This window comes from Marmota flaviventris, chromosome 5 (assembly GCF_047511675.1).
Source record: "Marmota flaviventris isolate mMarFla1 chromosome 5, mMarFla1.hap1, whole genome shotgun sequence".
Lineage (NCBI taxonomy): Eukaryota > Metazoa > Chordata > Mammalia > Rodentia > Sciuridae > Marmota > Marmota flaviventris.
The window spans coordinates 30,211,033-30,227,337 of record NC_092502.1 but is presented as its reverse complement, the minus strand read 5'-3'; the positions used below and the strand labels follow the sequence as shown (position 1 = coordinate 30,227,337).

Below are 16,305 nucleotides of genomic sequence, written 5' to 3'. Positions count from 1 at the left end.
TGTTTTTGGAAGGATTTCTCATGGTGCCTTTTAAATCCTGAAATAAACTGGTTTTGCTTCTCTGGTGTTAGCTACCTCAGACCATGACCCGCTATTGTACTGGGTAACAAATACTTGGCTTTTAAATTATTCCTTCTCTGTCTAGTTCACTAGGTCCTGGATTCAGGTTCTGCTTTTAGAACACACTGATTTGAAAACCATAATAAAGTGTCAGGTAAGTGTCTGAGGCAATAACACTTGGCGTGGATGGTGTCTTTTCTAGAGGTAGGGATGAATGGAGACTTGAGGAGTGAGGCCATCAAGCAGAGGCAGAGAATGGTGAAAATGTGGACAGCTACAGGGTGACACAGAGACAAGGGTTAAGGGGGACGGTATATGTCTGATGATATAGGGATTGGTGAAAACTTCCAGAAGTTCATGCCAGTAGAAAACAGGCTAAAGATAGATTTAGGAAGACTTGCACTGTGAAAGATGCCTCAAAATGTTAAGGTGCTTGGACATACACATACCAAAGAATGTCATCTATGCCAGGGGCACATATGTATCTGGAACCAACTCAATTCAGTGGGCATGTGAACTTGAGGGGCATGTTCATGATTGGAGATGAATAATGAGAATGCAAATTGCTCTATGAGGTTGATGCAGGCCTGAATGGAAGGAATGTCTCCAAAAGGATCTGGGTTCTGTTTTTACCATACAGATGTAACAAGCAAACAACAAGTCAAAGAACAATGAGCAAAAATTCCATTGCTATGTGCACATATGGATTGACTACTCTGAGATAAAATTTCAAGAAAGAGTGTTCACCAGCAAATGTTCACTTTAGAAGCAAGGGGTAAACTAAAGTATATATGATCATACATCTTATTATTTCTTGCTACATACTGACCACAAGAGTTGTCAGAGTCAGGGTATAAGTGGCATAAAAACATGTTTGATGCACATAAGACATGTATGTCACACTAGATGTCAGGGTAGAGTGCACATTGCCTTATAAATGAGATTTTCCTGTATTTCACAGACTGGCCTTGACATCTTGGCTTCAAGAAAACTAGAATTCCTCATAATCTCAGGATTCTGGATTTCAGTCCTGCTCCCTTGGACCTATTTTTAAAATTTGGGTGGGAAGAAATATCAGCCCCTCAATCCACCTAACAGGTGTCATGAAGTTTAACTGTAGAAACACCTGTGATATAGGTTATTTTAAAACATCATTTCCTCAGACATTTACAGAAATATTTTGAAATGTGGATGCAGCACCAACACAGACCCGATGGGGCAACTCCAACCAACACATGTCAGAAAATGGATATATCAGGAGTTAGAAGATTGCTATCATTTCCAAGGTTTAAACATAGGCAGTTTCTTAGAAGCTGTACTGCAACAGTTACCTGATTCCAGCATTTTTGTTCCATTCTTCCATTTTGGTTTTTGGGGATCTGTATCTTTGCTTTTGATGGTCGGCTTGATGTGCATTGAGAGAAGATATTATGTAAGTATTTTACAGTACATCCAGCATACTGATAATAATATCACATAAATATAGAAGATGAATTACCTTGTAGGAAGCATGTACGTCCTTAGAGCCTGAAAAGCAAGTGAAATATATAATCCATAAAACCTGAATATTAAGAAAAACACATTCATGACTCTTTGAAATAAGTAGAGAGCTCAGTCTGAGTGATAATAATTTTTGTTTGCATTGATACAGGCTACATTGGCTTGGGGGTTTTGTGTTTGTGGATTTTGTTGAGTACAATGACAAAACTGAAATGTAGTAAATCAATATGGAGAAAATATCTTTAGTAATTAAAACTTGTAGTTAAGTTTCAAATAATAAGAACACCTTTGTAATCATCATAAATTATTAGGCAAGGTACGTATAAAAATGTAAAGATGCAGAATCTGGAGACCACAGTGATCTGTATTCAGAGAAGCAAAGAGAAACCTGAGAAGTTCAATGTCAAAGCTGAACTAGTCAAATGGCAGCACATATGTCAAGTGACCTATGAATTGTATAATCCATTTTATTATAACTGATATCCTGTACCTCATTTGTCTTATTAGCAAAAGTTTTCATTCAAGATCTGCAGAAAGGTACACATTATTTCTCATCAAAATGTTTTTTTTCTGAATTAATTGGACCAGATATATGCATTTAGAGTAACAGGTAATACATATATGTGTGTTTTTTCATACCCATATGGGACCGTGGCACCTCTTCTAATCCTGCTTCCTTTGTTTTAGGTGATATAATGTTTTCTTTTTCACCCTTGTACAAAGATACATGTCCTGCATCTGAAACAAAATGTGAGAAAGCATAAAGATTTTAGATATGGCCATCCACAGCAAACTGTGATCTGAAAGGAAGCAGAATTGACAGACAGGACTGAAGTATTGTGTTTCAAAGCCTTTTATATAAACATGTTAGAAACAGTCTTAGTATACGCAGAATAAATTCCTTAACGAATTCTGTTTAAAAAAATGAGTGTGAAATAAAACACCCAGACATGTATCACATATTTTCTGAACGTGGTGGAGAGCAAAAATAGAGGCATTTAGGGATCAGAATTAAGCGCAGGAATTGAGTACATTCTTGCAACACCAGGGACATGGTTTCATTCCAAAGCACCAATATGATAAAAAAATTGAAATCATAATCAGTATCATCATTGTCGTCGTCATCATCATCATCATCATATAATACTATAACCATATTAATAAAAAATCACTATCTTTAAAAAAGCAGGTTCAAGAACACTAGGTCACTGATCTAAATCACTCTTATGGATGTCACACACATGGTGGGGCCAGGTAGGTGTGCAGCACGGTTGCCCCGATATTTCTAGTCCCAACTTGTTTCAATTATCTCACTTTTGATCTGAAGGCAGGCACCCTAAAAAATGATGAATTGCCTACTCTCATTTTCCCCTCCAAAATTTCCTTGCTAACTTCTTTATTTTCTTCCTCATTTTCATTGCCTCCTGGCTTTAAAAAAAAAAAAAAAAAAAAAAAATTCTGTTGTGGGAGCCATGATTCTGTCCATTATGAATTCTTTGTATTGGTCACTCCAACTCCTTGCTTCTTACCAATATAGAAAATTTATCTGAGAAAATGATTTCTAAATTTTTGTCTTTTGTGTTATCCCCACTACCTAAGAATTAAGCTCAGAAGTATAGCAATATTTATCCTGGCACTTGATCATCTTCTATTCTGGTGTGTAGGATCTGCTAGAATTCGGTTTGATGTCCCACAGGAACTTTCTTTTCCTTTCTATAAAAATGCTGTTGGCAAACCAGGATCACTGGAGACACGTTAGAACATAAAGGAAATGTAGAGGGAAAGAACTTCTGAGTCACAACGAGAATCTCCTGACCCCAACTGACCATACACTACAGTTTGAGAGCTCCAGTGTAAATGCTGTTGGCATCTAATACCTCTACCGTAACTTGAATATAGCCCTGGGTTTCTCCCTAAGATGATCCACTCAAATGGAAGTTTAGAAGAAGGTATAATCTTTCCAAATTTAATTTTAGCTATCTGGGAATTTGGGGACCAATCCGTAATCATTCCTATTTCTTTCCACTCTCCTAATTGGCGTTTCTGCCTAATAAATTTTTTTGTACAGACTAGCAAGATTTTATGTGTCATTATAATTATATACATGGATAAACAAACCTAGCAATATGGGATTCCTTCTTCACTCCTCCATTTGATTCCAACTGTGACTAAGTGAAGAAGGTTGGAGAATGTTCCCTCTACACTTCATTCAGCTGTGGACCTGGCAACTCAGATATGCTCCCCAGATTATCAAAAAGCTGCCCTTTTCCCTGCTCATATGTAACTGAGTGTCCCTGACTCCACTGACCACAGCTGCTGTCTCTTCCTTCATTGATTCCCTGTAATTAATTAATGCCTGTCTCACTGTTCATATCCTCTTCTTCTCTCTGATTTCTACTTTACTTTGATGGAAGCATGTCTCAAAATGCAATTCCTAATTCAGATTCTTTATCAATATCCCCAGTGTAGCCTGTGACAGAAACCTAATACCATAGGACTCATTATATTTCTTTGTCCTTACCAGGGAATACATACTCTCTTTGAACAATTATAATATACTAGTGCTCATGTATGAAGGCAATAGGCTCAGCAATGTATTTTACATTATTCATGACTCTTACCTTCTCTATGTCCATTTATTCTATTCTTTGCTCGTGAATGGAACCCACCAGATATTCTAGAAGCCCAAACCTCTGGAGGTTTCTCACAGACACTCTGGAGAAAGTAATGCCAATAATGAGTTGCACAAAGATTTCATCAGTACATTTATCTCATCACCATAAGTCTATTTTTGAAATCATCCCAATTGGAAATTAGATGAGTGCATTATAAGCAAGAATGTATTCACTAGTTTCAAGTCTAAATCACGTCAGATTAAGTGAGCTCTTATATCATTGTGGCTACTGATTGGATAAAACCAGGATGTGGGACATAGGAAACCTGTTCCCTCAGAATATACAAACTGACGTTCATACACCCCTAAAAAACTAGCATCAGCATTTAATCAGTCAACTTTGCACTTCCAGCAGTTCTAAGAATCCTGTAGAAAGTCTTTTGAGAATGGCCCTTGATGTTCTAGAGCATTCAAATTTTATGACCTGAATGGTCAATATTTAATTCTGAAAGTACCATACTTGGTAAGATGAGAGTTTCAATTCTGTCACCTTGTGTAGGAATGGGAAATGGTTGTTCGTGCTTCATCTATTCATCAGAGACTTCCAAAAGTTAATGTATTTCAGCAAAATATTTACCAAGTCAAAACTTATTTTAACAAAGTACAGTATAGTGAGGAAATGTGTCTGTATTTCACATGAACATAACAACACACCCAACTTGGGTAGAATATGCAACATTTCCATTGAAGAAGAAAGTTAAGAGGTATTTCAAAAGATAAAGGTGACTCCCATGTCTTAAAAGCTGACTATTTGCAGAGGTGGGAGTCATTTGAACTGGTGCATAGCTGCTTGCTACAAAAGAGCAGCTGTGGGAAAACAGGAGTGACACAATGGAGAGACTGTGACCAGATGAAACCAAGAAATATTAAGATTCTCAAAGAGGAAATGCATTCATAGAAGAAATAGGGTAAAGCTGGGGTAGGGAAAACTAGCTGGCTATGAGAGAAAAATATTCTCACTGGTGAGCTGAGGAGAATCTCACCCATCCAATTAGGAAATGGAGAAAAGCAAGAGATAGACAGTTCTCAAAACAACATATACAAGATCACTATAAATACATAAAAAAAATATCTAGCATTCAGGGAAATACCATCCAAAACTCCATTGATATTTCAGCTCATGCCAGCCAGATAGGCATTCATCAAGGCTTTAAATAATAAGTGCTGGAGAGGATGTCGGTAAAAATGTACAACCATACACTGTGAGACCGAAAATCAGGACTTCCCATCTGAAAAGTAGTATGGAGAGTCATCAGAAGAGTAGGAATATGAACACTATGTGACCCAGGATTCCCAATCCTTGTTCTGATTCCCAATTTACAATGATTCTCTATACGCAAGAGACACTGGAACTTCAATATTTACAGTGGTTTCTATCACCATCAGAAAGATATGAAATGAGCCCAGAGGCACATCAACACAAAAATGGATAAATAAACACCTAGAAACTTGACACTGAATTTGAGCAAACTAGTTTTTCATGTTACACCATCATGTCAAAATGAGTCCTCACATAGCATATAAAAACCCTGCCCTAAAAATTCTAAAATATAAAACTTGTAACATCAAAATCCCTAAGATTATACAAGGATGATATTTTAAAGCAAAAAGTAGAAAACTTATGTAGATTATTCAAAGGCCAAATACAACCTTTTCACCATGGTGAGACTTCTTTTTCCTGAGATGTCAAGAAAACTGATTCCAGGCTCCACTCCGCTCCAGGCGGCCCCAGACACGGGCTTCTTGCAGCAGCACCCGCGGCCCGCCCGGTGCAGCCGCAGCCCGGAACCCCAGGTTCCGGGGGGCAATGAGGGGTCGGTGGAAGGGGCACTGCTCCTTGGGCATTACTTAGAGACGGGAGTCCGCCCCGCCCTCCCGCCGGCCCTCCCTCTCTCCCGCCGGGGCCTGTGCGCCTCTCAGCCAGAGGGACAGTAGGCCCAATATGCCTACAAAAAAAAAAAAAAAAAAAAAGACCTCTGATCACTAGATCCCCTGCATCTCCACTGAACAACCAAGGCATTCCTACTCCAGCACAACTCACAAAATCCAATGCGCCTGTCCACATCGATGTGGGCGGCCACATGTACACCAGCAGCCTGGCTACCCTCACCAAATACCCAGAATCAAGAATCGGAAGACTTTTTGATGGTACAGAGCCTATTGTTTTGGACAGTCTCAAACAGCACTATTTCATTGACAGAGACGGACAGATGTTCAGATATATCTTGAATTTTCTACGAACATCCAAACTCCTCATTCCTGATGATTTCAAGGTCCTCGAGAGGTTGCAGCAAAGAGGATTTGAAATTGTAGGTTCCTGCGGGGGAGGAGTGGACTCATCTCAGTTCAGCCAATATGTCCTTTGGCGGGAACTAAGGCGGACTCCGCGCGTCCCCTCTGTCATCCCGATAAAGCAAGAGCCTCTGGACTAAACAGACATATTTCTTATGCAAAAAAAAAAAAAAAAAAAGGAAAACATACACAACAAATAACGCAATCAGAAAAGGGACATTATGTGCAGTTGGGACAGCAAACCAAGTTCTGGACCTAAAATTGAATAAAAGACACATTTATATCCAATAGAGATCACACCTGTATTCATATGGGAACAATTGGAATAGTGATATCCTCAAGGTGTAAAAAATATATAATTATATATATATGTCAAAAGGTAGGAAATGCAAAAAAGAGAGAAAAAATTTTTAAAAAGGTGATAGCTACAGTCGGTGCTGATGGCCGTGAAGTGTCCTGGGCCTCCCAAGGCCTCTGACCAATAAACAAGCCATGAGTGGAGGACACAGTCTCCTTACAGTTAAAAAAAGAAAAAAAAGAAAAGAAAACTGATTCCAGGCAGATCGGATTCCAGGCAGAATCTGAGGATGTGTTTAGGAGCCTCTCCTCTCCTGTTACTTTATCGCGGCTTTCTACCTGGGATATCCATAAAAAATTACCCAGTTTCTTCCTAACTTTTCAAAGACTGAATTTGGCAAAAAAAAACAGTGGTTTGGAGGTATCCATAACCATAATCAAGGTGGGACAGGAGAGAAACACAGACATAGAGCTGCTGAGAGAGCTGGACACTTAGAGCATGGCCCTATAGTCTATGTTAAGAAAAGTAGTTCATGGCACTGTCATGGCATCATGGTGCTGTCAGCTCTGTGACAGCAAGGGCCAAGAGTAAGTCTGGCAGACAAAGAGCAGCCTGCAGTACCATAAACATGAAATGAATACTAGGCATGGTCAACCCACTCTGCTGAGAATAATTTAGAATATCTACCCCCCTATTCACATCACACAGACAGTCAAAGGCACCCTCTTAAGAATTACAATATTGCCCTGAGGACATGGGCTCTCAGTGGTGTCTCATCAGGAACCACTGTATCCCTTACACCTCCGTGATTCAGTAGCCAGGTATTCTCCCAGAAGTTTAGATGGTTACTCATCATATGGGCTCAGGATAGTGAGTGACAGGCATGTGCTGAAAGCTCTCATCAGGAAGAGATGTGTTGCTGCTGTGAATGGTCCATAGAGTAGAGGTTCACAGAGGCACTGTGTCTTTCAAACTGGTGCTTTGGGAGTAATGATAGTGAACAAGAACTGCTAGTTGAGAATTCAAGGGACAGAAGACTCCAGAAGTGCTGGGGCAGGATCAGGGAGAATGGTATTTTCACTGAGTTCTCAGAAGAAGTCACAGATTCTGAAACCAGGCCATGTCTCTCATGCTCCAAGAGGTTGTAGGAAAAGGCCTCAGTGACTTGGAATCATGCACAGTACAGGACCACTGAGTACAGAATTCCAGAATTGGAGTCTGCACTACAAATTAGTCTCCAGCCTCCATGCCCACAGGGTTTAATAGGCAATTTCTACATTATATAGGCCCATGTCTCTGAGTACACAAACTAATACTGAGAGTGCATTTCCTCTGCAACTTTCAATGTTCCCTCAGCATTCTCTGGGATGTGCAGGAGAGCAAGGAGCAGAGGCAGACCTTTTCGACCTAGAGCAGATAAGGAAACTGATGGGCAATATTTACATCAAGAAAACCATAAAATGCTTTAGCTTTCCAAAATTAGAAATTCTGGACAGAAGTGTCTCCATTTTAGTTACATAAATTTCAGGGAATTGTAAAGATTTCCATGGTTTTATTGTGCCTTTTTTTTTGGTCTGCTATTTCTTTGAGTTTGCCAAATTATTTCTTTTTTCATAATATATCTGATTTTCCAAGATATTTTCAATCATTTCTCATTTTATTTCCTTGATTTCTGCCTCAATATCATTAGTGTAAGGGACATGTGAAACTTTTGGAATTTTCACATTGTATTTTTGAATTTTATTTTCTTTTTTGTCTTTTATTTGTATGATGTATCTACATCATTTATTTTTTTATGCTGCATTTAATTTTATTAAATAATTTTATTTCTCCCTGTATTTGGTCCCTGGATTTCTTTTTTATTATCATTTTCAATCTTTCCTTTTCTCATTTTATTGCATTTTCCCCCTTATCTCTTCTTCCATCTGTTTACTCACACCACTTTCACTTTCATTACTTATTAAATTATGTCCTGAAATATTTTTTGGCTATTTATTTATTTATTTTAAAATTTTAAATTTGTTTTAATAAATTATACATGACAGTAGTATGTGTTTATTCACTTTGATATATCATAAATAGATGGGATATAATTTCTCATTTTTCTGAGTGTACATGTTGCAGAATCATATCGTTCATGCAGTCACATATATACATACAGTAAAAATGTCTGTTTCATTCTACTATCATTCCTATCCCTATATCCTCTCCCATCCCTTCCCTTCACTTCCCTCTACCTATTCTAAGGTAATGCTATTCTTCCCTAGTACCCCCACCTTATTGTGAATTAGCATTCGCATATTAGAGAAAACATTCAGCCTTTGGTTTTGTTGGATTGGCTTATTGCGCTTAGCATGATATTCTCCAACTCCACCCATTTTCTGGCAAATGCCATAATTTTTCTCTTCTTTAAAGCTGAGTAATATTCCATGGACTATATATACCACATTTTCTTTATCCATTCATCTATTGAGGGACACCTAGTTTGGTTACATAATTTAGCTCTTGTGAATTGAGCTGCTACAAACATTGATGTGGCTTGTTAGTATAGTATGCTGATTTCAAGTCCTTTAGGTATAAACCAAGAAATGGAATACCTGAGTCATATGGTGGTTCTATTCCCAATTTTTTGAGGAATCTTGCAGTCCCACCAATAATGTATGAGTGTATCTTTTTCACCAAATCCTTGCCAACATTTATTGTTGCCTGTTTTCTTGATGATTGTCATTCTGACAGGAGTGAGATAAAATCTTAGAGTAGTTTTGATTCGCATTTCTCTAATTGCTGGAGATGTTGTTATCATCGATGCATGTATCTTTAGTCAAGTGTACATTGTTATTTATACTCCTTCTTTTCAGTTTGTAGTGTTTTAGAGATAATTAATTATATTTATTTTATTAATAGTTGATACATGTTTTCTTTTAAGCTTAGACTGTTGCCATAGGCTGTTCTCTTCCCTTAAAGAGATGCTGGTGAGTGAAACTAGTACTAGGACATGCTCAGTTGCAGACTTGATGTTGAGATATGAACCTGTATAAGACATATTCCAAAGATAAACCTGCATAGTAGAAGGACATATGTAAAAGTGGACAAGAGGTCCACCCAAATGCATGCAAAACTTTAGCCTAGTAACACACACAAGGAGACAAAATGACACTTTCCAAATTTTCATAATTTCCCAATAACTGCATCCATGTTCTTTTTCTAATATCCACTAACATAGTAGGATTTAAAATATTTATTGATTTTATTGATTTCTTACATCAAAGGAATTGAACTAGGAAGTTATTGTTTGTATCCTAATAGCAAAGGACTCATCCTGAAGGATTTTGATTCTATTAACTGGCAGTTTTGTGACTGATTTGGGCTGATTATCTGCCTCAACACAGACACTGGAGTCAAGAGAAAATGAAAGTTTTAACCTCTGCATGAATGAGAGACAAAGTAAAACTCAAATTTTAAGCCATTGGAAATGATGATGTCTTAACTTGAATGTGTACAATGACCACTGTAGTTATGTATCTTCATATTTTCAACTGGTTATTCCTAAGTCTGGAATTTATTCCACATCATTTAAAAATGCTACACAGATAAAAGCAAACAATATTTTTAAATATTGCTGATTTGCTATGCTAAAATTTACCTTTAAGCTGCCATGATTTCTAAAGCTATTTTCATTCATGGTCAATTAAATACTTTTAGATTTAAAAATTAAATTTTATATTTATACCCAAAATGAGTATTCTTTAACGTAAGTTCACTTCGAGTAATTTATCTTCCAAAGCAAGAAAAAGAGGAATAAACCAGAATTTTAACTTGACATATTTACATACCAGTTTCTGGTTATGTCCAGTTCCATCAGGTGTCTCATGTGTTTTAGACAATGATATGTCAGAATGTGACTTTTCTAAAAAAATGTATACATTTATTAAACAATTATAATGTGTAACCATCTGTGCAAATAAAAAGTAATAACATTTTTATCTTCTAAATCTTATTTATATTTAAGCTTACTTTTTGGTGAATAATTATTTTTTAAAACTTTTTAAATTGTTATTTGTATATGGATCTGAGGACAGTACTCAGGAACTTGTGTATCTTTGGCAGGAATTGTAGCACTTACTTTAAGTCCTTATTCCAGGCCTTTTTATTTGAAGACAGGTTTTCTACAAAGTGCCCTGACTGGCTGAAAAACTTCCCTTGGCCTGAATCAGTCTCCAAATATTTGCAATTACACATGTGCCCCACTGTGCCCAGTATATATCCAGATCATTGAGGAGTAATTCTATTGAACCAGTACTTCATAACACTACTTGGGGAGACACTAGGGGTTCAATGCATATAATAAATCAGAAGTTCATCTACTCAAAGTAAAAGAAAATGTCATGAAAAAAAAATTTAAATTACCAAGAAACAAGAAACATCATACTGCCTACTATCTCTTCACCCAAATAATAAGGTTTCAACAACCATTGGACATCAATTTTGTTGTCCCAAGTGATTGATCCAATTACAACTTCATCAAAAGAATGCAGTGTTCCTTTCTGTTATTTTCCTTTCTTGACTTTTATCTTTATTTTAATCTTTTTTTTTTTTTCTATTAGGGCACACATTGTTTGGTGAATGTTCTCTGACTGTCCTTATTATTCCAGACACAAATTGATTTTGCTCTTTCTAGGATTACCTCAGACAGTGAATCAGCTTTGGCACTGGAGAATAACCTCTTGACCTGAAAATTATTCCTTTCCCTTTCTAGTCCCTTGGCTCCTACACTTGAAGGGGCTGCTTTCACATCACATTGTCTCAACAGTTTATTTATTTCCACACATAACTGAGTTTGTGGTAAAGCTGGAGGAGATAACAGATGTCAGTGTTGGTGTCTTTTCTCAAGATACACATGAACACTGACATAAAAGGGAAGTTTTGAGACAGAGGGCAGGAAATGGAGAGAGAATGGAAGGCTCTAGCATGATATAGAAGCAAGTGTTAAAGGGGACAATATTTAGTAACAATGGGGATTGGTGAGGAGAACATCCAGAGAAGAGTGCCAGTAGGGAAATGCTAATGATGCAGAGGTAGGAAGAATTAGTATTCTGAATGGTTTCTAGAAATTTAATTTAAGAGGCTTTGATAGTCTCAATGTAAAGAGGGTTGATGGTCATATATGCAGTGTAGTTAGACCACACTTAATGCTGAGGGCAGGGGGATGTGAGGGGCATGCACATAAAAGCAGTTGAATAATGAGAAGGCCACAGAGCAGTGTGAAGTTCAAGCAGGCCTGAATTGAGGGAATGTTTCCAGAAATACAGAGGATAGAAAATTTTAATGACACGAGTAGGATGATTCTAATTAAATGAACAATGTAATAATCTGGATATGAGATTCTGGTCGTGACTGTTACTTGAGATTTCAATTGAGATGTATAATAGAACAGAAGAAATATAAATGATGCTCTCATTTGCCATGTAGTTTCTCCCATGGCAATATCTTCCTAAGTTGAGGGAATTCATTTACATCCTTGGTGGGCAATTTTCCTTGAACCTGGATATATCAAGCTGACCCATAATTTCATGAAGTCAGTGGGTGAAACTCATTGGAAAAGTAACTGCTTAAAACATTTGAATTAAGTCCCCACAAATGTAAGGGAAAAAAAAGTATTTTTGGATTTATATCACTTAGTCTAAATTGTGGGAAAGAGTGTTCTCCCATAAACAGTGTTTATTTTATAGGAAATGAATAAATTAAAATTTGTGATACTATATTTTGTGAATACTTCCTTTAGATATGACCACATGTGGGGTGAGGGGCATGGAATATAGTTTGCATAAAGCCCAACAAATGTCCATGGAATTAGTAGATTTACTCAGTGTCGTGATAGAGTTGCTACTGTCTTCTAGATGTGCTTTTCCTGTGTTTCCCATACTGGCCTTGACCTACTGACTTCAAGAAAAATATCTTTCCTTGGTCTCACAATCATCTGAGACGATAGTCCAGCTCTACCACAAGCTGTATAAAACATGGGAGAGAAAGAAAAACCACCTCATAATCCCACAAACAGATATAATGTTGGAAATTTTAATTGTAGAAACAGCTGACTTAGTTCTTTTTTAACAATATTTTTATGCTTTTTCTGCAAAATTTTAATATGTTGATACAAACATAGGCACTGATGTAATTGGGCCAAATTCCCTCAAAATATTTTATTAAAAAAGAAACGAGTGTAAAGTCCACTAGCATCTTAGATGTTCATTATAGTTCTTTGCAGAAAATTGTACTGCAAAAATTACCTGATTTTTTTGTCCAGGCTTCCCTCCTTGCTTTAATTGGAAGAAAATCTTTGCATTTCATGGCATTCTCATTCTCCTTGCAGACAAAATAATTAGTAAATACTGTGTACTGAATCCAGTTTTCAGTGAATAATTTAACATAAATAATATAATATTTTAACGTAAATGATATATCATGTTATATATTATCATATACAATATATTACTTATTATTATATACACATATAATATTTTAATTTAACATAAACAATGCAATATAAAATAACGTAATTTAACAGAAATAAAATAATTTAACAGAAACATAGAAGATGATTTACCTTCCAGGAATCACTGGAGTCCCGAGATACTGAAAAGCAAGAAACAAAATTTGAATGTCACAAAATCACCATAATATTCCTTTTCAATTACTATGGAGCTGATTCTGGTAAAATTTACTTGATAAAATTTACTTTGGCTTTAGGTGTTCTATGTTTCTTTTTTTCATTGTTAGGACAGTCATATGACAATGATGAATACAAATAAGGAATGTAAGTATAACAAACATGCAGTTTAATTTCCAAAGTGAAAATATGTTTCTGATGAACATGAATAATATATACCAGGGTCCATATACCCCAGTCCAGATGCAGAATTGTGGAGAACACAGTGATTTCCAGTGAGATGAATAAAGGAGGACCATGAGAGTTTCAATGCCAAAGCTGAATTAATAGTGTAATAGCAAATATCTTAAGTCAACCCTATCAGAATTATTTAATACATTTTATTATAACCATACTTCATGTCCCTTCATTTGACCTACAATTTAGTAAGCCCAAAGAAAGGATATCATTCCAGGCTAGAATAACATCATTTCTCATCAAGAAATTTACCTTATGTAATTTATTCAGATACACACTTCTATATTAGAAGCTAATATATATATATATATATATATTTTTTTTTTTTTCATACCAATGTGAGACCATGCTGAAACTTCTTTTCCTGTATCTTTCGGTTTATCCAATGTCAAGTTTCTTGATCCACTCTTGTGAGAAAATACAATTTCTACATCTTAGAAACAATGTATGATAAAAAAAGATTTAAGATATGGAAATACAAAGGAAAAAGTGATCTGAAAGCTCACAAAATTATCACATATCAATAAACTTTATATTTTAAAGTTAATGCTATATCTACTAAGAATAGCAGTCTTGTTTTTCAAGGTGTAAACTCAGTAAAGACTTCTGTTTTCAAAATAAATCTGGTTAATATATCTTTTCAGCTTTTCAAATACTTTCATAAGCAGTCTGCATTATCAGAAAATTAGTAGTATGGGGATGAGTATGTAGCTCAGAAATAAGAGTGCATTTCTGGAATGCCTAGGGCCAATGTATCTTTTCTAATCAAGAATTAAAAAAAAAAAAGAAACATCTAGCTGCATCTGCATCTGAAATGTTGTTTCTTATTCAAATAACTCACATGAAAGCTGCAGACATCTCAGTGATTGGTAACTTTGCAGGGAAAAAATTTATATCTTCAGGTTGCTATAGTTCTTTCTGTTCCTACTGCTTCCAATAATCTCTGCATCAGTAATAGTTTCACTTTGGGTTTGATGAAGATACTATGAAAGCAGCTGAACTGCATTGTCTTAGTGTCCTTTTGATTCCCTCCAAAATTACCTAGCTTCCTTTTGGTTCTGTCCTCATTTTCCACTGCCTTTTGCCTTTCAAAAGCAACATCTAGAGCTCTGGTCATAATTATTTTCATTTTACATTCTTTGTGGATTATTCCCATACTTTCTTGACTACCAATATAGCAAATGTGTCTTAGAAATATAATATCTAAGTCTTTGTGACTTGAGTCCTTCCCACTTACCAAGGGACATACTCAAAATGAAAGCAAGATTCATGGTTGCACTTTTTCCAGATTTGTAATAAATAATATATGTCATCCAATGTCTTTTTATTTAGTTTTCCTTAAGGGAAATCCTTTCCCTCACTGAAAACTAGGTCTTCTTCAGACATGGATTAATGGAATCACCTTAGAATGTAATAGAAATGTAGAAGCAAAGACTTTCAGAGTCAGAATGAGACTTTGAACATGATCCCCAACAGACAATACATTAAATTGAGAGCTCCAGTGTGAAGTTAATAGGCTTCCAATTCCTTTATCTTAACTTGAATGTAGCTAGCTCTGGATTCCTCCTTATAATATTCACCTAAATGAAAGTTTACAAGAAGTCATAATTTTCCAAAGTAAGTTTTAAAAATCTGTGGATATAGGGATCAATCCATAACCATTCTTACATTTTCGGCTTCCCCATTTGCTGTTTCTGCCCTATATATTTTTTTATCCTAGGTAGTAGCAGTGTGTTGCATGTCATTAAATTGTATTCGTGCATAATCATTTGTGGTAAACCAGTCAAATTTTCTGATTGCTTCTTCAAGCCTCAATTCCTTTCCAATTGAGTCTAAGTTAGGAAGATTGGGAAAATTTCCCTCTACCAATCATTCAACTTTGGGAAAGAAAATCCACAAATTCTTCCAATGGTTTTAAATCCCTGCTCTTTTTTTCTTCTCATATGTGACATAAATTTCTATTTCTCCACTGAGTACATCTGCTTCTTTTTTTCTTCACTGTCTTCCTGAACTTGCTGCCTTTCTCAGTCTTTATCCCCATTTTTTCCTCTGCTTTTCCTATTTCTACATTTTCTGTGATAAATATGTGTATATCAACGCAACTGCTAATTCAGCTCCTAATTTATACTGTGGCTTAAACCTGATGAGATACCTAGATTACATTTCTTTTTCTTTACTTCCTACTTAATAGATATGTTACTTGAATAGATATGCATATTTTAGATCAAAATTCCATCCAAATATTTTTGTATACTACATAGTTCTTACCTTCTCCATATCCATCTACTCTCTTTTCTCTCTGATAGGCCTCACCAGATATATGAGAAACTCCCACAGTTAGATGATGCTCAGAGACCCTCTGTTAAGATTATGTCAAAAATTAGTTGCATACAAATATCATCACCAATCTTTAGAAGTCACCTAAATTTCTAATTTTAAAATTATGGGAATTAAATATAATACAAATACATTTTAAAAGTGAAATGTTCCATAGAAGAACACAAAGTATGCTTTACAGATTCAGCTTTTTTTTTTTTTTTTCCATCTGGATACTCATGGGGTAAAACCAGGATGAAA

At 36.0% G+C, this 16,305-nt stretch overlaps 1 protein-coding gene across 1 annotated transcript in view; it reads right to left on the bottom strand.

Annotated features, from left to right (window-relative positions):
• LOC114082245 (uncharacterized) overlaps positions 1-16,305 on the bottom strand; it is a 281,118-nt gene that overhangs the window by 192,295 nt on the left and 72,518 nt on the right. Inside the window, exons 17-25 of the mRNA XM_071612054.1 lie at positions 15,997-16,087; positions 14,063-14,161; positions 13,429-13,457; positions 13,112-13,187; positions 10,658-10,731; positions 4,182-4,275; positions 2,200-2,298; positions 1,559-1,587; positions 1,392-1,464 (exon numbers count right to left, since the gene is read on the bottom strand). Of these exons, the coding sequence (XP_071468155.1) occupies positions 1,392-1,464; positions 1,559-1,587; positions 2,200-2,298; positions 4,182-4,275; positions 10,658-10,731; positions 13,112-13,187; positions 13,429-13,457; positions 14,063-14,161; positions 15,997-16,087 (664 nt within the window). The remainder of the gene's footprint in view (positions 1-1,391; positions 1,465-1,558; positions 1,588-2,199; positions 2,299-4,181; positions 4,276-10,657; positions 10,732-13,111; positions 13,188-13,428; positions 13,458-14,062; positions 14,162-15,996; positions 16,088-16,305) is intronic.